The 19,506-nt window shown below is 40.7% G+C and overlaps 1 protein-coding gene across 1 annotated transcript in view; it reads left to right on the forward strand.

Annotated features, from left to right (window-relative positions):
* Positions 1-993: 993 nt before the first annotated feature.
* KALRN (kalirin RhoGEF kinase) overlaps positions 994-19,506 on the forward strand; it is a 721,955-nt gene continuing 703,442 nt past the window's right edge. The window contains exon 1 of the mRNA XM_065561521.1: positions 994-1,318. Within this exon, the coding sequence (XP_065417593.1) occupies positions 1,246-1,318 (73 nt within the window). The 5' untranslated portion in view covers positions 994-1,245. The remainder of the gene's footprint in view (positions 1,319-19,506) is intronic.

Raw genomic sequence — 19,506 nt, forward strand, 5'->3', positions numbered from 1 at the left:
TGATATGAGAACAATGCACATTGATGACACAAATGGAGAGTACAGCAAAGCACACATGGAAAAATCAGTGACTTCCTCTTGGAAGTTTAAATACACATGTTCAGAAATGCACACACACCTACCTATTCAGGACATGGCACCCTCAGGAATGGAATTGGCAGCACTATTCTGTATACCCTCAAGCACTATCATATTGTAAGGGAAAATATTGTTTAAAAACCAACTGGCACTACAGTCACTGCATTAATTACCAACGCTGCATGTTTCTTTGAACTGAAATTCAACAGGAGCTAGCTATTCTGGGACACACTTCATTTGCCCGATTGTATTTTCATACACACCCAGTGGGTTTTTGTCTTGTTTGAATCTGCCTGTAAGGAAAGAATGTTCATTGTGATCTGTAAATCGGAAGGAAACCTCGGGTGAATGATCCATATTGTAAGGACTAGAACAAGCATTAGTAAGGGTGTGTGTGAGAGAGAAGGGGACTCGTAGGAGAATATACTATAGGGCACAATCCTGTATTAGCTGGGAGGGGTGGATTAGCTGATTTAAGAGAGATGGAAAGAATGGGGGAGAAAAAAGTCCCTTGATCATGCAATGATAAAGCTCCCACGAAACACACACACACACACACAATCTCTCTCTCTCTCTTTCTCCCTTCCTCTTCCCTTTATAATATCCACATCCCAGCTTTCCTGCCTCCCTCAGGAAGTCCTGACGGCCAGAATAACCCAGGCTCGTTGAAATGATCATTAGGAAAACAACAATAGCTGGTGTGATACTGGCTCAGGCGGCTGCCGCTGCTGTAAGGAATTGAACTGTCATCTATGTAAATACAGCTCGGCTGGAGTCACATGTGCAGCAAGGGGCATTGTTGGCAAAGAAGAGAGGAGGAGGAGGCGAGGGGGAAGAGAGCAGAGCAGGTCTGAACAATAGAGAGAGGAGAGGGGGTTGGCAGAGAGCCTGCTGTTGCTGGAGGTGTTGGGGGGCGGGAGGGGACTGCAAACCTCACGCGACTGGCAGGCAGTAGGAGCAGCTGCTGCTAAGCCCAGCGAGCAGCAGCCCCAGCAGAGCTCACCAGACACCATGGAAGGGATGATCCCGGCGGTGCACGGCTGGGCTAGCTGCTGAAAGCGCCTCCATCCATCCCTCCCTCCCTCTTTCTCTCTTCCTTTGCTTCTCCTCCTCCCTAACTCACTGGATATTAGCAGCAGCCTGGGCTCGCCTCTTCTTTCCCCAGCCATGAATCCCGCAGAAGGGGCAGCGGAGGAAGGCGCTGTCCCCGATTCCGAGGTGGATGCTTTTTTCCGAACAGGTAAGGAAGGAATGGGGAAGGGGAGAAGAAGGAGGGGAAGGGGCTGCCATCGCCTGGGCGAGAATGGGATGCGAGAAAGGGGTTGTTTTGCATTGGCACCATCCTGGGGTGGGAAGCCACAAGGGACTGGCTGACTTGCTTTGTTTGGGGGCGCATGGACAGGGTTGGGGTCCGCTGGGTGAAGAGAACCCCGCTGATCTTCTCCTCCTCCTGTTTATATTTTGTTCATTGTCTTCTTCCTCTCCGCCCCCACCAAAAAAGACTTTAGTCTCACGGCTGGTGTGAGAGACATACACAGCCACTAAAGGAGAAGCCCCTTCTCTGGGCAAAGATGCTTTTGTGTTGGGGTTGTTTGCACAAGCACTTAACGAATTGACCGAGGATTGGAAACTGTTGGTTGTCAGTTTCAGAAGAGAAACCAGATTTATCCCCCCGCTTCTTGTTCCGTTTCCATTTGTTCCTTGGCTTGCTAGGAAATGATGCTGCTCTTCGCTTGTTACACAGGAATGGGGCGATCTTAGATCACTTTTTAAATGCAAGAGGGGAGGGATTACATCTCCTCCCAGTTCTCGCACGGTACAAGATTTTAACATTGCAGGAAATTTATAGTTGCTCTCTCCCTTTCTCCTCTGAGATTGGAAATACACAAAAGCCTCTCCAAGATGTTCGTTGATGGCTTGTGAGAATTACACATACAAAAAGACATGGCATTGGGTCCCTAAACACGCCTTCAGTTTGGGTTATAGGTTGGGTCAGGTGATGGAGCCAGAGGCTCCGATTTTAACCATCTTTATGCACATTGTCCATAATGTGTAATACCGCTTCCTGGATCACTCCTCTGATCAGAATGGAGAATTAGGGATTAGCAAGCTGTGGGGAAAGGTCAATAAATAATAATCACTGTTAATTATTTTGAAGAGGAGTTTGCTTTCTTCCCTCCCTCAGCCTACTAAATTTGTACTTTCACTTGAAAACTATAAATATATTATATGCACAAGTACCCCCTTCCACCTCAAACAACCCTTGCAATCCTTTAAAAAAGGCTTTGTTAACCCAGTGCCATCAGTCATGTGTACTGTGGCAGTGGTACTGGCATTAGGGACACTAGAAGTCAACACAGGTCATTACTGGTGGGAAAACTGGTGAGCATATTTGCTTGGGTATCTCATTCCTCCTGAGATGGACTTTGTTAGCAGGATCCAGAAGGTCAGGATCAAGAACAAATCCAATTGTATTTCAGTGAGTAGTATGAGAAATAAATGTCCTTCTGTTTTAGAGGACAATACTATAACAGAGCATAAGATTAAATGTGACTCTGCTTCTTAAAAGAACATTTGGGCCAAATTCTCTAAGAAATGTGTATACACTAGATACCCACATAAAGTATTATTAGTTTGATGGCCCTTATCTTTATGTGGGATCAAAGCCCCAAGTGAAACAATTTATGGGATTCCTTCTGATTCTGTAGGCCGAACCTTAAAGCGCTACTTGGTAAATTGCAAAGGATGAAACACTCACTTCATAAGGGGATTGACCCCTGGTAGTCTGGGTTTGACATTTATTGCCACAGCTGTTTGTCCAGGCTTTACTTTTCAGCTGCCTTTTTCCTTCTACCTGATCATTAGTTATGCAGAGAGCTTCAGGCTCCAGTTACAACAAAATAGTCATGTAATCACCAAAACTTTAAAGAAGTTCATTCCTGCAGATCTGCTACAATTATGGTGGACTGAACCCTGTTCATGTGAAAATGCTTTGATCTAGAAGATAACTATAATAAGGTCTGACTGTGCATATCTTGTGATCCACAACCCATTAAGCCAATGGATATTTGCCTCTTGATACCCTGCATGGCTACGAGCAAAGCATTTATAGATTTCCCATACCCCAGTGGTATAAGTGTTCTTGGGCTATTGAAGATCTGTGGAATGCACTTTAAAAAAATTCACATTTGTCTTGGTGAAATTTATATTGCTTCAGAAATCTCCCCCTTAAAAGCTTAAATCATTGCCTAATGGAACTTAATTCTCAACATAAGAAAAGATTACAACATTGAAGTCAAAGGGACTGTTCATATTTGTGTCTAGTTTGTAAAAGAAATCATACTAAATAAGAAAAGAACACTCAAAAAGAATCCCATGTTCAAACATTTTCCTATTCTGCGTCCTCCTCCAGAAATTCTCTGCCTAAGGAATCATGAATATAATCTTGTTATATGTCCTATGCGTTTAATTTAAAGGGTTCCTGGGAGGGTTTTTGGCATTCCCATTTACTCAAGTAAGTAAATAGTTTGAATCTGAAGGCTTCTATTCCATTTTGTGTCCTCTCATACACAAAACACTGACACTGTTTAAAAAGAAATTGTTTACTAATTCACAGACATGAATAAGCCTCATAGTTATATCAGGCATGTTTTAAAATTAATACAAATATAAAAACATAAGAACGGCCATACTGGGTCAGACCAAAGGTCCATCTAGCCCAGTATCCTGTCTTCTGACAGTGGCCAATGCCAGGTGCCCCAGAGGGAATGTACAGAACAGGTAATCATCAAGTGATCCATCTCGTCGCTCATTCCCAGCTTTTGGCAAACAGAGGCTAGGGACACCATCTCTGTCCATCCTGGCTAATAGCCATTGATGGACCTGATAAACAGAAATCAAGGCATCTGGTGGTGGGCCTGACCTTAGTGAAATTGGTTAATTTTTATTGGAATAACCTACTTTTCTATGGATGCTTGCTTGTCCTATTTGGTTCTCTGCTTTGTGTGCTGATATTGTGACTGCCTAGAGTTGCTGTTGATGTCAGTCTTAATGGATGCTAGAGAAAACAGCTGATGAGGTGTATTCAGGGAGAGAGTCTAGATAGAACACTTGTGAACAAACTGAGAACCTGACCCTTCCAGTCCCCTCTCAGGCAGAATTCCCACATAAGTCAATGGGAGTGTTGCCTGAGACAGGACTGTGAGATCAGATCCAGTATTACCCTTGTCTGACTTTTTGTTGTTGTCTTTTGTTAAGTGTTTAGTGCTATATAGATATGAATTTCTAGTATGTATGTAGATTTTATAAAAGACAATTTCTTAGTGTCTTGGTGCATTCATGACAATTAAAACAATATTTTTTAACATTAGGAATCTCAGTTATGCAAACCCTTCATATACAAGACTACCATTCAAAGATGCTGCCAAAAATTGGCTATAAAAAGGGCACTCACCAAATTGTAGCTATCACAGGAAATAGCAAAAACTCAGAAGGCAGCGTTCCCAACGAAAACTCAGGGTCCTGACACTCTTCTCCACCAATATATCTCACTCAAAAGCTTTAGTAAACAGATGAGTTTTACACCGAGCATCGAAGGTCAGTAAACTCAGCTCTCTTGGACCAATAGAGGAAGCATATGCCAGAGATGAAGGCCCTTCACAGACAAATGTTTTAGCAAGAGCACCCAGCAATTCAAATGTAGGGTCTATTATCAATGGCAATGAAGATAACAGATCTGTAAGCTGTAAGTGGAAAACAAAATCAAATTAATCAATCCAAAGTAATAAGTGCTGGGCCTGATTTTGATCTCATACTGGTGTGAAACAGAGATAACTTGTTTGAAGTCAATGGACATACACCAGTATAATTGAGATCAGAATCCTGTCAAATATTTCTAAAGAAATGTGTGGCAGAGACTATTCTGATTTTAGTTACCATGGTGTATAAAAAGAGTAATTTCATTTACTTCAGTGAGATTATATTTGTGTAACTGAAATAAAAATTCGTAAATTCATAGACTTTACAGCCAGAAGGGATCATTATAATAATTTAGCCTGACCTCTGACTTCATACAGGCCATAGAACCAAAAGCAATAATTTACACGTCAAGCCCAGAACTTCTGTTTGAGCTATAGCAATTCTTTGTGAAAGAATCTGGCCCTATGCCTTTATATACTTTATTAAGTTTTGGAGTTTTGATTTCTATTTGGTGACAAAGATTGAAAGAATAAAATTTTGCATATGTTCTTAAGAAAAAGTGTCAGTGATTTATTTCGTATCAGCAAGTTAAATTTGTATTGAGTTTTCCAGTTTTTAATGTTGTGTGGGACTGAATCCGAATGACTTTGTTGCTTAGAGAATGAATAGAGTAACGGAAGTCATGTTGTAAAGCCATGGTTGGAATGTCAGAACTTTCCCTGGATGTATGAGGACATATAAGAAAGGCTTTGTCTTTGTGCCTGTGTTCTAAGAATTTCTGTTACACTTTGGAAGCTAGGGTAAAACAGACAACAAAAATTTGCCAAACCTTAAATATTTATAGAGGTAAACTGATAGAAGAATCCAGCAAACCAGTGATTTCTTAAAAGAGCAATTATTAATACTTCCTGTATACAGTGGATAGGGTTTTCTTTTCTAATTCGTTTTGTGTCATCTAAATCTAACATTGTTTCTGATGTGAAGAGGCAGAATCTGTCATTGATTCCTGTGGGTGAGTTGAAAATTGATATTGTTTTTTTTTTTTTTAGTTCAATGAATTATTCTCTTTTCCTTTTGCCTTCCACCAGCATGTTAGACTTTCACCATTGTTCATTTGTGTTCAAGTGACTGGCAGTTCTGCTACTAAATAATTTTAAAATGATTGGCAGTGGACAGGCTGTTTGATCAATAGATGTGCTTCAAATTATGTCTGCAGAAGAGTGCTCCTTGAGGCTGATGGAATCAAGTGTCTCCTAGTAGGACAGATAAATTGAATCAATCTACTTGTCTCTGGTGGTAAGGTGTACTCATGGTGTCTGACTTCCTCACCTTCCAACTTTATAATTTATAAGGTCCGTTTTGATAACGTACACTAATAAAGGAGGCTGTGATATGGAAAAGACTGTCATGTTTTGTGTTCCATTTGGAAAGGACCCCTGTTGTTTAAAGGGACAGTGACAATGTAGAGATCACACTTCTCTCTGGAGATTTTGCCCTATGGTATTTACCAGGAATGTGGATTTTCGTTTTACACTTTGCTGAATCTATAATGTGAATTATTTTTTCATATAGTTCAGAGGGTTACCTGGATTAGATTTTAGTCACTACTCACCTAAGACCAGATAGTCATGTGCTTCCCAACATATGTGCATGGAGTAGGGCCTCCATGAGCAGATCTCCCCCATTCCATGTGGAAGGGGACTTTCTTTTTGTCATCCTCCTGACTTTGTAGACAATGCTCTATTGGTCTGGGATCTGAAGACAAAAGGACCAGAAGTTGGGTGTAGCTGTGCTAGGGGCCATTAGTGGGATAGCATCATTTTCCCCCTTCAGCCCTGCTGAAAATTCCTATAAAAGGTATTAGACCTTATGGATTTGTGGAGGGGAAAGGCATGAGAATATGATCTGGCCCATGTCTTGGATTTAATTTGGTGACTAAAGTGGAGAAAAAGTTCTATATACTATATCTCATTAGCAATCCCAGAAGACATTCAGTTCCTCCCCCAATAGCCTCCTGCACCAAGGAAAAAAAAGTAAAACAATTATGCAAAACATAATGCAAGCGACATTTTATGGTTATTTACAATTCATTTTTTTCTAGATGAGATCATACTATAGTATGGCACAATAACATTTATATTATTTTGTATTAATTTGAATAGCTAGCTCCCAGGATGAGACCTTGTCCACAAAGTTTCTGCTCAGAGCTAATCCTTTACTGTCAAGTTAACAATCCTTGATTCACAAAACAAGGGGGTGTGGATGTGAAGGAAACATCAATACAGCATGAACATTATCTGCATTAGTAGGTGTTGCTATAGGGCCTGATCCAGTGCCCGCTGAAGTCAGTGGGAAAACTGCCATTGCCTTCATTGAGTTTTAAATCAAGCTCACAGGGAAGAACAGTATTACTGTGAAAGAGAAACCCCACAGAATAATACAATGGCGATAGTGCTCATGAGTAAAGGAAACCTCTTTACAGTGGAACACAGATGGTCAGATTTGTGTCTCAGTGGTCTCTCATCCATAGAAGGGGTGAATAGGTGTAACTAAGAGTCAGCTTTCGCCAGGAAAGTATAAGTATCACTGTTTTTTTCCATGGATGTATCAAGGCCTTGACAGAGTGTTGGGGAGTAGAAGATTTTTAAATATAGGATTGGATTTCAGAGATGTAAAAGAACATGCACCTTCTATGCTAAGGACCCTGTGGGGAATTCTCCCATTGGACAGGTGTGTTGGGTCTCTTTTAGGCAGGCAGGGCTGGTATGATGTATTTTGTTGTTTCAGCTGCTGTGACCTTATGGTCCCAAGGAAGTTTGATTATGGATGTATAGAAGCAGCTTTATTACTCCACTGTGACATGTACAATACAGTACCTACTGGTATTTGGAAATACTTCATAGCTATATCAAAGAAAATACTTATGGAGTGTTAGACCTTATAAACCCAAATAGCTGTGCATTTTATGACTTGAACTTAAAGTAAGTCAAGAACAAGCTGAGATATTTGTGCTCTTATTTGATTTGGAATGGTGTCCTGCTTTTAATATTTTGGTGAATAAACAACTTCTTTTTTTATAGGTCTATATGGTGCACATGCCCTGTGTTAAACTATGAGGATTCTACCACTTAGGAAACTTTGCCCTATGAGCCTTGTAAGCATAGCTGGGAGGTTTGTAATGCACATGTTGCAAAAGAAACCTGAATATAGAAAAGAAAGAGAAAGCAAATGTAGAAGTAAAATGTGATCGTCTTACTAGAGAACTCTGGAACGCAGGTGGCTATAGGAAAAAGTCATGGCAGGTTTGAATTAAAAAAAAAAGTTAGTCAGAGATTCTAGGACAAATTATGATCTCAGTTATCCTAGTGTAAATCTGGAATAACTCAATTTACTTCAATGACTTTATGCTGGATTTTTCACTAACATAAGTGAAATTAGAACTTGACCCAAACATCATGATGACATCAATCATAAATGCATTTCTAGGTCAAGCCACCTGTGGAATATGTGGGTTGCAGTACCAAGTTATGGTCAGTTTTGCACAAGAAAGGAGTCATATTTGAGGGGGATATTTGCAGTTTGCATGTCATTTCAGCTGTGATTTAGACTGAAGTTGGTATTTGAACCCAAGGTACATCTCCATTGCCCCATGCAGCATTATAAAGGAGAGAATCCTATTTACTTGACTACCTCATGTGGCTGCAGATAATATTAGTTTCTGGTACTATATATTTTTGCTCCTTATTGTAGTTAAGTGTGACAGCAGATTAGTAGAGAACTGGGAAAAAATCATTGCTGTTTAAATAATTCCTGTTTCCTGATCCAGTAGGCTGAAGAGAAGATCAGTGATAGCCACGGATGAACTTTAGAAGATTGGGATCATATTTATAGTTGTTGCTAAATTTAGCCTCAGATAATTTAGGCTTCAAGGCATGAGTAGAGTCATTGTAGTCCATAGGACTATTCCTATGCTTAAAATTAAGTAAGTGCTTAAGAGCCTGGCAGAATCAGCGCCCAAGAATGGAATTCCATTTTTACTTTTAAAAGCAATGTGTTTGTTTTAATTAATTAATACATAAACGATGATGTATTTAATTGGGGTGATTTGTCTCCCTCTATCTCTTTTGCCTACATTTATGCCTTACAATAGTGTCTGAGCACCTCCTAGTTCGTGAAAGAGGACAGGTAGATACATAGACAAATTAGGCAATCCCCCCTTAAAGGCAACAAATTGCCTTTAAAGCTAAAAATGAAATTCCTTTTCTGCAGCCTTAATTATCTAAGACACCATTTTTGTTTCACTGACGGAACAAAGAACTGTAAGTAGGCAAGCTATACTTATTAGTATAAGGTCACATCTTGCTTTTCTCAGAATAATAAGAGGAAATTATCTTCAGTTTAACATCAGTGACTGGTGAACCAGCTGCTCTGGTCATTTGTGTTACTAAAGTGGCCTTGGAGAAAAAAGTGAGTGGTGTTTGCAGCAAAAATTAAATTAACTCATTATATAATCTATAATAGTAGCTCTATGTGTTAACTCAGCTGTGTTTTTCAGGTTTTTGATCACTTCTTTGTAGTAAGTTGTACACAAATGGCATAAGATGACCTGCCTTATTCTTTTAATAAATCATTAAAGAGAATGTTTTTGAATCAAAGAACTTTTGTCTCTCCTGGAGATTGCAGGAGTTTCTTGTCAAGATATACTCTGTGAACCCTTAGTAAAACAGAAAAAGGCAATGGGCCAGACTATCTCTCACTCCCATGTAAACCCTATTGTCTAAGAGCAAACTTTGACCCAGTATGTTTTTTACTTGAAATTAGTATATGCTTAGTAAAAGGAACTTGATGGAGGTTCTTTACTAATATTGTAGTTTCTGGCATATTTCCTGATTCCTGGAGTGTTCTCTGGCACCCCTACTGTTTTAATCACAACTGGCAGCCTATATTCCGAGCAGCAACATCAGTTGGAAACAATGGTGTCTGATTCTTGTTTGTCAGCTGGGACAATGGGCCTGCTGATGGGTTGTGGTAGAGGGGAGTGTGTTCCTTTTGTATGGCAATACAGGCATGGCAGATGGCTAATTGGACATCATAAACCACTGGGGCAATGGGGGAAGCAAAAGGAGATCTGCAGGGATTATCAACTCATGATCAACTATAAAATATTAAAGAAAGGAAAGAAGTTTTCTATCAAAGCAGTTGAGTTTAACTTTTTGCTGCTTGACCATATGTCAGCCAGAAAAAGGGTAGAGGGACATCCTAACTAAACTCCTCGCTCCAGCTAATGTAAAGCATATTTCATTAGCTGAGAGCAAACCATATTACTGTATGGAAAGGTAGGAAAACATATAGTCCCTAGAGATGCTGCCATGGCACTTAGTAAAATTAGCGGAGTGTATTTTTCACTAGTCTTGTAAGAGAACATCAAACTGTTGTACCAAACAGGATCCAAGCTGGAAACAAGAGTATTGTTGCAGTACTATTTCAATAGGAGAGGAAACATAAATTGTGCCAAAGTTTGGCTTTATATGTCTAAGGACATCAGTGATACAGTCACTGAAAAGTTAGCGTTGATTTGTGAGTAATTAATTTATTTCTTTAAAATTGTTTTTGTTGGGTTTTAAGAGATTGAAAAATAAATATTGTGGGGTCAACTCCTGAGGCCACTGGTCTTTATTCTGGCAACTGAATTAAAACAACTCAGTAAAAATGGAATGATGAGCTCAAGATCTGAATCATTGCTATTTATTTTTAATAGTAAGCATGTCTTAATTACTAAATCTACAAAGCTTAATTGGTGGAATTCTTGGTTCTGGGCAAGAAGATCATATGTTCAAGTCCTACGCCAGAAGATGCAGCTTATATTTTATTGACAGTATATGGTAGCACTAGTCAGAAGTGCCATCCTTTGGATAAAATGTTAAACTATTCCTTTATGCCCATCCATATCAGCCATTCAGGTGAAAGATGAATAGCTCATGGCATTTTCAGAGTAGGAGGTAACTCCAGTGTTCTGGCTTTCCTCTCGCCATAAAACATGGTTTAATACCTAACACTTTAAGAGAGCAATTGCTGAATATACAATGGCTGCTTCTACATTTGTCTACACAGCTGTTCCCTGTCACTGTCTCAATTTGCTGTTTTTTAAAATGTTATGGGGTGCTTGGGTAATTGATTATGAAAGGAACTAAAATAACAGGTTTCTGGCATTTAATAAATACATTTACATTATAGTAAAAATGTATCCACCATAAATGAAAAATAAGAAATATGTAATATTCTACCAAACAATGTACATGATCTGCTCTATATGGAAATATCTAGCCTGCTTGTAGCGCAGTGTCCCCCTTCCACTGTTTACTGTTGACTTTCCCCACACCACCTTAATGGAAATTCTTGCTGAAAAATTTCAACTAGTTTCTGCTGGTTCCAGTTGGCCAGTTAGGTTTTGGGACTATTATTCTAATGTTTCCTGGGACTATGGGTGCAGAAGAAACCCAACAGAGACCAGCGGAAGGATTCTAATGGAATTCAGTGGAATTTCCATGAAGGTACCCTCTTACTTGCCATGCTGTATTGTAATTTTTTTTTTATTTCTGTGATCTAACTTGGATTGTGAACTCCTTCAATAAGGGAACTTGTCTCTTTATTTGCCTTTAAACCACCATGAATGGTCCAAAAGGGATTTGAAGAAGAACATGGTGACCTTATGAATTAGTTTGGAGAGATTGTCCCAAGTGGAAGAAAGTACAAAGACAGCTGCGAGAGAATTGGATAAATAGATGGTGGAGACTAACATTAGTAGCTGAGTGGAGGGAATGAGGAAGGTCAAATAAAAGATGAGTAGATAAATAGAGGTGGACAGAATTGTCTAGGGCCTTGACATTTGAGGAGGAGAAGAAGCTTGAATTTAATATGCTAGAAAAGGGAGATCCAGTGGATAGATTCAAAGAAGGGGAGTTCCATGGTCAGAGCAATGGGCAAAGAAGAGGATCTTAAGCACCTGTATCTTGAAAATGGACATGTGAGTGTTAGGAAGGCCACATAGGAGGAAGTCACAATAATAAAGAAGTGAGAGGATGAGGGGCTTGAGAGTTTTAGCTGTTGGATTGAAGGAAAAGGTTAGATTTTAGAAATAAGATAGAGGTAAATGTTGCCGGATTTGGACACTGCCTTGATATGTGTGGTGAAAGAGAGGCGATACCTTATACACATACAGTGGTCAATGTTATAAAATCAAAAGTATAAGTTACCACAAAGTGGTATTGCAGGCACAGCAAGTTCTTCCTCTTAAGTGTAGTTACATAAGTGTAGGGAGGTAATGTGATGTCTCTGACAGATCATGTGCCACCTGAGGCACATTGCGTATAAGCTAAGAAGAAGATACTCCAGTGTGATAACTGTTGGCATTTTAATGGGACTGCATTACACATGCATTCATAGATACAATACATATACGATTTATGTTATTTGTATATTATAAACCAACTAAAGAGTCTTCTTTTTACTTCAAACATGGCCACTCTTGCGTTGATGCTGCAGGGATCAGGTGCTTGATGATGAACCAAAGGCACTAGAGAAAGCCAAATCCTTGTGCATTCTGATTCATATTTATTGCCTTCTGTTCACAGAAATATGTTATAAAGAGCTAGTCTCTTTGGAACTGACTGCCACTGTCTTCACAGCAATTTAAACTGTCTGCTTCAGCACAGAAAAGCAGACCTGAGAGTTCAGGGGATGATGCTAATAGAATCAGTCTGAAGCATTCAGATAAATTCAGTCTGAAGGAGCAAGTCAAGCCTAACGGGTGAAAAGTAATGATCTTGTGAGCTTCAAGGGCCTGGATCTACTGTGTGCAAATCTCCAGCTAACAGCTTGCTCCAGTTCAACTCAGTTCTATTCAAAAGCTAGCCATGTTGTTAAATAGCTCAGCCACCTATTATAGGATCCTGTTGGTCTGTAATCTATACACTTCCCCAGGTTGTTTATGAATTTCATAATGAGACAGTCTGCTAAGGAAATCTTTTTGTGTGTGTGTTCGTTTTGTTTTGTGGGATGCTGATAAATTTTGGCCTTTTAAGAAGGCTCTGACACTAAAACCAGATATAGAGAAAAACAGGATGTTTGGATCATTTTACATTAATTAAAACAGTTTTGTCTTTAAAATGTTTTGCAGAAATGGTCCTAACATCTAAACCCTTACCACAGAAAAGGGTCAAAACCCCATTTGTCTATACCATTTGTCAGTATAATTCTATACTGAATTATGCACTAGGGCATAATCAGAAGCTCTGAACTGGTTGCTGTGATTGGAATTGATTTCATCTCTTGATACAGCTGCAGTTCCACCACAGTGCTTTGCGTGGGAGACATACAGTGGTGTTGGTCATGTGCAGTGATCCAAAGACAATAGATAGTAGTAGATCCTTACTCTGAGTAGCAGTTAAATGATAACTTTCTATAGCATGCACCTTGAGATTTAGTCAACTAGAGAGTGGATATGTGCAGAATAAGCAATAATTGTTTTGTCTGACTCAGCATTCCTCAGCTCTCCTTGGTGTTGAGTGGTAATAAAGATGATAATTATTAGTTGATAATACTTTGTATTTATATTGCATCCAAGGATCACAAAGCATCAGAATCCCTATCTGTAAAATAGGGATAATGATACTGATCTCCCTTTGTAAAGCACTTTGAGCTCTATGGATGAAAAGCACTATATTATAGCTAGTTTATTATTATTGTATTTACTTACGAATATTAAATGAAATAGAGAAGTATCATACATATCTATAAGATGGGGATAAGTGAGGCACAGTTATGATTTGTGATTTGCCTAAGTTTACACACTTACATTATTAAAAAATGCCTGGTTAGCTAAACCCATTTTTATAAATACTAACACAGTTTTAACATCCTTTGTCTGGGCAACATGGACCAAGGGAAAGCATGCCAGTTCCTTTTTGCAAAACTGTTTTCAAACTTCAGAGCCTAAAGTGCAGCACCTAAATCCATACTTAGGAATCGGAAATCAAAGGGAGCTGGGAGCACTTAGTCCTTCTGAAAATCAAGCCACTTTTATGTAGGTGACCTACTTCAGGCACACAGGCTTGCAAATTTTGGCCTTAATCCTAGAAATGGGATTAACACACCTTTCGCTTGTCCAGACTAACCAGTCAAAGTATCTTAAAACTGTGTTAGGCTGACGAACCTGTTTTTAAATATATATGGGCCAGGTCCACAGTTGGTGTAAAAAGTGGCCTTATGCTAGTGAAGTCTGTGGAACTATGCCAATTTACAGGGCCGCCCAGAGGATTCAGGGGGCCTGGGGCAAAATAATTTTGGGGGCCTCTTCCATTAAAAAAAAGTTGCAATACTATAGTAACATGTATTTGGAAATGTAAAAAATAACCAGTGAAATACATTCAAAAATTAATGTTTAATAATTTGAAAATACATGAAATACATTATTAAAAACATTAAATACTTTAATGGTATGTATACATTTGCAATTACATAATGGGCTGTCGCTGGGTGATGGTGATGGTTGGTGCCAATGGACTGTCACTGCCTGGGGGTGGTGCTGCTGTTGCCCAGGGCTGGGTGGGGAGCTGAGCTCTGGGTTGGGGGGGTGCCTGGCTCAGAGGGGCTGGGCTCGGAGCTAGGGGTCAGGGCTGTGGGGGGATAGGGTCGGGGGGGTGCCTGGCTCAGAGGGGCTGGGCTCAGAGCTGGGGGTCTGGGCTGTGGGGGGGATGGGGTCGGGAGTGCCAGGCCCCTCACCATGCCTCTTACCCTCGCCTCTCCTGGAGCCTCAGCGAGCCACATCCAGGAGTTCCCTGGACAGCGCTGCAGTGGCCTGGCTCCAGCGGGGCCTGAGCTTTGGCCGCAGCTCACAGCCCCGTCCCCTTACCACACGGCTCCGAGCGAGAGGAGCTCAGGCCCCGCCCGAGCCACGCCGCTTTAGCCAGGGCCACTCCTGGAAATGGGCGCTGGGGGACGGGGGAAGGCGGAGGCGGGGGGGAGCCTCTGACATTCTCGTGGTGGCCCCTGTGGGGCCCAGGGCCTGGGGCAAATTGCCCCACTTGTCCCCCACTCTGGGCGGCCCTGCCAATTTATACAGACTGAGGATCTGGTCCAGGCTCAGCTAACATGGTTTTTGTGTGGTATAAATGGGGCCTAAATGAATCAATGGCAGAGTAGAAATATCTCTAATTTATGTATCTAGACTTTTATACTGTGCTTATCATCATAGAAGCTCTGGGCCTCAGCTGAGTGCCTAAATCCCTTTTAAAATTAGATTTAGGCTTCCCAGTCAGTTAGGCATCGCAACACTGAGTGCTGCAACACCTAAATTTTTTTAAAAAAAATCTGGATCTGAGTGCTTAGAAGCCAGGAGTTTAGACTCCCAGTCCTTTGCACTCACTACTAGTCATAGTCCTTTGTTACCTTTCTGTAGTGAGCATGCTATAAAAGTTGCATCTATTCTGAAACACTAAATGTAGGAGAAATTTAATTACATGCTATTAAAAAGTTCCACCTACATAAAAGAGCTTTGCTTTCTAGCCCAGGTTTGGTAATTTATTTCATATTTTACATAGATCTCTTCTTGAAGGGAATGTTGTCAGAACCCATTTACAGCCCTGTTTCTGCTTTTTGCCTTTTACATTTGCCAGTTACTTTTGTGCCTGAGTTTCCTCCATTCGGCCATCAAATTTTACCATGAATGTCTCATACAAATGTTGAGTCTGTTAGTAACAAGAACATTAGATTTCCGGTCAATTCCTTGCAATCAGGTTTAACAGAACTTTAAACTTAGTATATTGCTTCCTTTCCTTAGTCTAACCTTTCCTTGTCCTTTATTCTCCTGATATAATCTAATAAATATAATTCTAAAAACTCTTTTCTGTCAGAGGAGTCTTGGAGGCTACAGTGGAGGCAGCGGGTATGGATCCACTAACCTATGGACCCTTAAAAAGCAACAGAGAGTCCTGTGGCACCTTTAAGACTAACAGATGTATTGGAGCATAAGCTTTCATGGGTGAATGCCCACTTTGTCGGACGCATGCATCCAACGAAGTGGGCATTTACCCACGAAAGCTTATGCTTCAATACATCTGTTAGTCTTAAAGGTCCCACAGGACTCTCTGTTGCTTTTTACAGATCCAGACTAACACGGCTACCCCCCTGATACTATGGACCCTTGAGAGCTTTGCCCCAATTGTGTGAAGCCTTTGTTTCCTCCATGTTGCTCCACAGCCCCTCCATCTAACCCTGCTGCCCCCTCTCCCTAGCAGCCTGGTTTTCATGGGTTGCTTTCCCCCCAACAGCATAGTTGCAGACATGGAGGGGACTCTGTGGGATTTAATGATGTTTGGAGCAGAATGAATTTCCAGTCCCATATATACTTAAGTACCTGCAAGGTTTGGAGGGGAGCATACTTTGGGGGCATGGCTGCTCCCTGGCTCCGTTCTCTGCTGTCCCTGAATCTGCCTGGGGCCTGTCCCTGCAGAACTCAGCCGAGTGGCTTCTGCGGAGTTCCAGCATGCCTTGCAGGTCCCTCTCTCTTTGCCCTCAGTGCACCCAAACTGGCTCTCATTCATGCACTATTGAGATCACAGAAAACAACATCAAACAAACAAAACATGGAACTTTTATCCACACTAAGCTAAAAACCCTGAGACTAACAGGTCTTATGGGACAGTACAGAATGCAATCTAGCTGTATTTAAGTAGGACGCATGATAGTGTGGGGGTGTAGTTAACAAAGAAGACTAAGCTCCTCCTTTATCTAATATGCAGGTATGTTAAAATCTGGAGCTAAAGACTTCTAAAAGTATCTCCCATGATCTGTCCCTTTTTGGTCTTACATATATGTGTGTGTTTCTGAGATGACGGCCATATCAGGAACTGAATTAAAGCTTCCCAAGACATTATTTTTCCTTTTAGTTAGAGAAACGTTTGTGGATGTATTCCGAACAGTAGATCAGTCAGCAGCCTGAATCAGTTAAGTTTCAGAGGAAGCCAATTGTAGCAATCTATTTTTAAAAATTTATTTTCAGGAATTAGATTTTACGACCTGATTTGAACTGGACTTGGGCACATGCTGAACTTTGTGCTGCAGCCTGAGTCCACAGGAATGCCATTTTTCATCATTACAATTCCAGATGCTTTGTGGAAACATACAACTTCAAGACTCAGTCTTCACCTGGAACTGCAGAAAAACATTCCAACAACATATCAGACAGTGCCAAATTATTTCCCCCAGTGTCATCAAAGATCTTGCTCATCCTGTGCACTAGTTATGGTGAGCTACAGAGGTTTGGCTGAAAAAGTAAAAATGTGTTTCTAAGATCCCAAAAGGGCTTCTTGGCTACCCCATTTTCCCCAAGGAAACAAAAATCTGGAATCTCTATTAGCTTGTTTTTAAGAAGTGTTCTTCAGTGATTTATGCTGGTATTTTAACATTTTTAATTTGACTTTCTATAAAACTGTCTTAAAACTCCACCATGAACAAAGGGGCCTGTCGTTATTTAAAAGCAGAATGAACTATATAGAACAGGGGTGGCCAAATTGTGGCTCGTGAGCCACATGTGGCACTTTTACCGTTAAAGTGCGGCTTGCAAGCCCCCCAAGTTATCCCCATTCTCCGCCTACCAGACTGAGTGGGGGAGCTCAGGAGCTCTGCATTGCAGTGGGGTTATGGGGTAGCTGCTCTGTCCAGCGGGGAGGGGAGTCTCGGGGCTTCAGCCCTGTGGGATGCAGCTGCCAGGACTCGGGGCTTCAGCAGGAGGGGGCTGAAGCCCTGAGCCCCAGCTCCTGGCAGGTGTGCCCCAGCTCTTGAACTTCTGAAGATTGTCATATGCGGCTCAGAGGGCCAGTAAGTTTGGCCACCCTGGTATAGAACATGAGATGATTAGTCACTAAAGATCTTGAAACATCACCATGAAATACCCATCCTTCTCTCCCAGATGTCACAATTGTTGGTACTTTAAATGTGGGTTGAAAGAACCACTCTATTGCAAGATCCTGGTCCTGAAAGGTGCTGAGTGCTCCCAATGTCAGTACTGTAAGTCTACTGGGGATAAGTGTGTTAAAGGTCCTGATCCAGCTCCCATTGCAGTGAACTGGGCATCTTTCAGTTGACTTCAGTGTGCTTTGGATTAGGCTCCGAGCACCTTGCATGAGGTGTTCAGCATGTTGAGAGATTGGACCTTAAAACTTTATATTTTCTCTCTCAAAACTGTCTCAGAAATGTTCCTATTGAGCTGAAGTTACTCAAGCTTAGTTTCAGCCCAAAGATGATTGGAAAATTGTAACAAAATTGGGTCAGATGCTTTGAGTTATGCAACCATGAGATAGATATTTGCCTGTTCCAATAAAATTAAAAGGCATTTTTGCAGTTAGATATGTAAAAAAATAGGTTAATACTTAAGTTTAAGACTTGACATGAACGCAGTTGTCAGTGCTGTGATCCTATCAGAACACTGAACCTAAACATGCTTGGTCTTGGTCTTGGTCTTTATTTGGATGGAAGATCTCCAAAGACATCTTGGTTCTTTTAGAAATGATGCTGGTGATTCCATAGGCGTCAGTCTTCCCTTTGAGTAAGTAGTGAACTGAAGTGCTGGCTTAGGGGATGCTGTTACTGTAAGTGCAGCCTTTTGAAGGACAGCTAAAAGTGATGTCCTAACTCCTGGGTGTAACTAGGTCCCTTAGCATTTTTGGAGCCCCAGTGTGCTGGCTATAATCCAATTTAGGTAATTCTATTCTACAGCCTAAATTCCTTCTGTGGATTTAATTCTTCTGTTTCTATCCTAAACTGCTGTGTGATGTTGTTTTGCATGGTTAGGGAGCTGCTAAATTCCCCCTGCCCCCAGGGGCAGCATTTCAGTGGTGAGTGAATTGATTCCTATTCTATAACTAACTGGCTTCAGAATTGAAAGCACAAGTTTTCACTGGAAATAATGTGGAAGTGCATTGTCCCAATGTCTAGAGCTTGAGGGAGAGCAGGATGAGCACAGCTGCTACACTAACCTTTTATCGGGTGCAGGATCTGCTCAACTCTGTTCCCAGTTACCCAGGACCAAATTAGAGCTGAGTAAATTTTTTTTTTGTCTAAATCTTTTTTGGCAAAAAAGGCAGATTCAGTGACACTGAAACGTTTCTCAAGTTTATGTTGGATTCCTTGAATTGTTTCGGCAAAGAAAACCCTAGAAACAAACAAATAAACAAACTAACTAACTAACCTAAATGTTTCCTTAAGACATTTTCAAAATTTTGATGTTTTAAATTTGAAACCACATTCCATTTCAAATTTTCCTTTGACTGTATTAAACAATAACAAACATTTTTAAATAGATGAAATTGAAATGAAACAAATTTTGCTGAAACAATTTTGTTGAAACAAAATCTACCGGCCAACCCAAACGAAATTTTTTAAAACCTTTCTGATTTGCTGAAAATTAAAAAAAATATTTTGCGCCCCCCCCCCCCTCTTTTTGTGTGAAATTGCCAGCAAACAAAAAAACCTTCTTATTGGCACAATAGATCTGATCTCTTCCCAGCCACTCAGGAGACGTTGATACCAATAGTGGTGCTAGTTCTTGAAGTCCTTGCAATCCTAGCATAGAATCATATAAGATTAGGGTTCGAAGAGACTCAGCTGGTCATCTAGTCCAACCCCCTGCTCAAAGCAGAACCACCACCAACTAAATCATCCCAGCTAAGGCAT

This window comes from Chrysemys picta, chromosome 11, assembly GCF_011386835.1.
Source record: "Chrysemys picta bellii isolate R12L10 chromosome 11, ASM1138683v2, whole genome shotgun sequence".
In the NCBI taxonomy this organism is placed as follows: domain Eukaryota; kingdom Metazoa; phylum Chordata; order Testudines; family Emydidae; genus Chrysemys; species Chrysemys picta.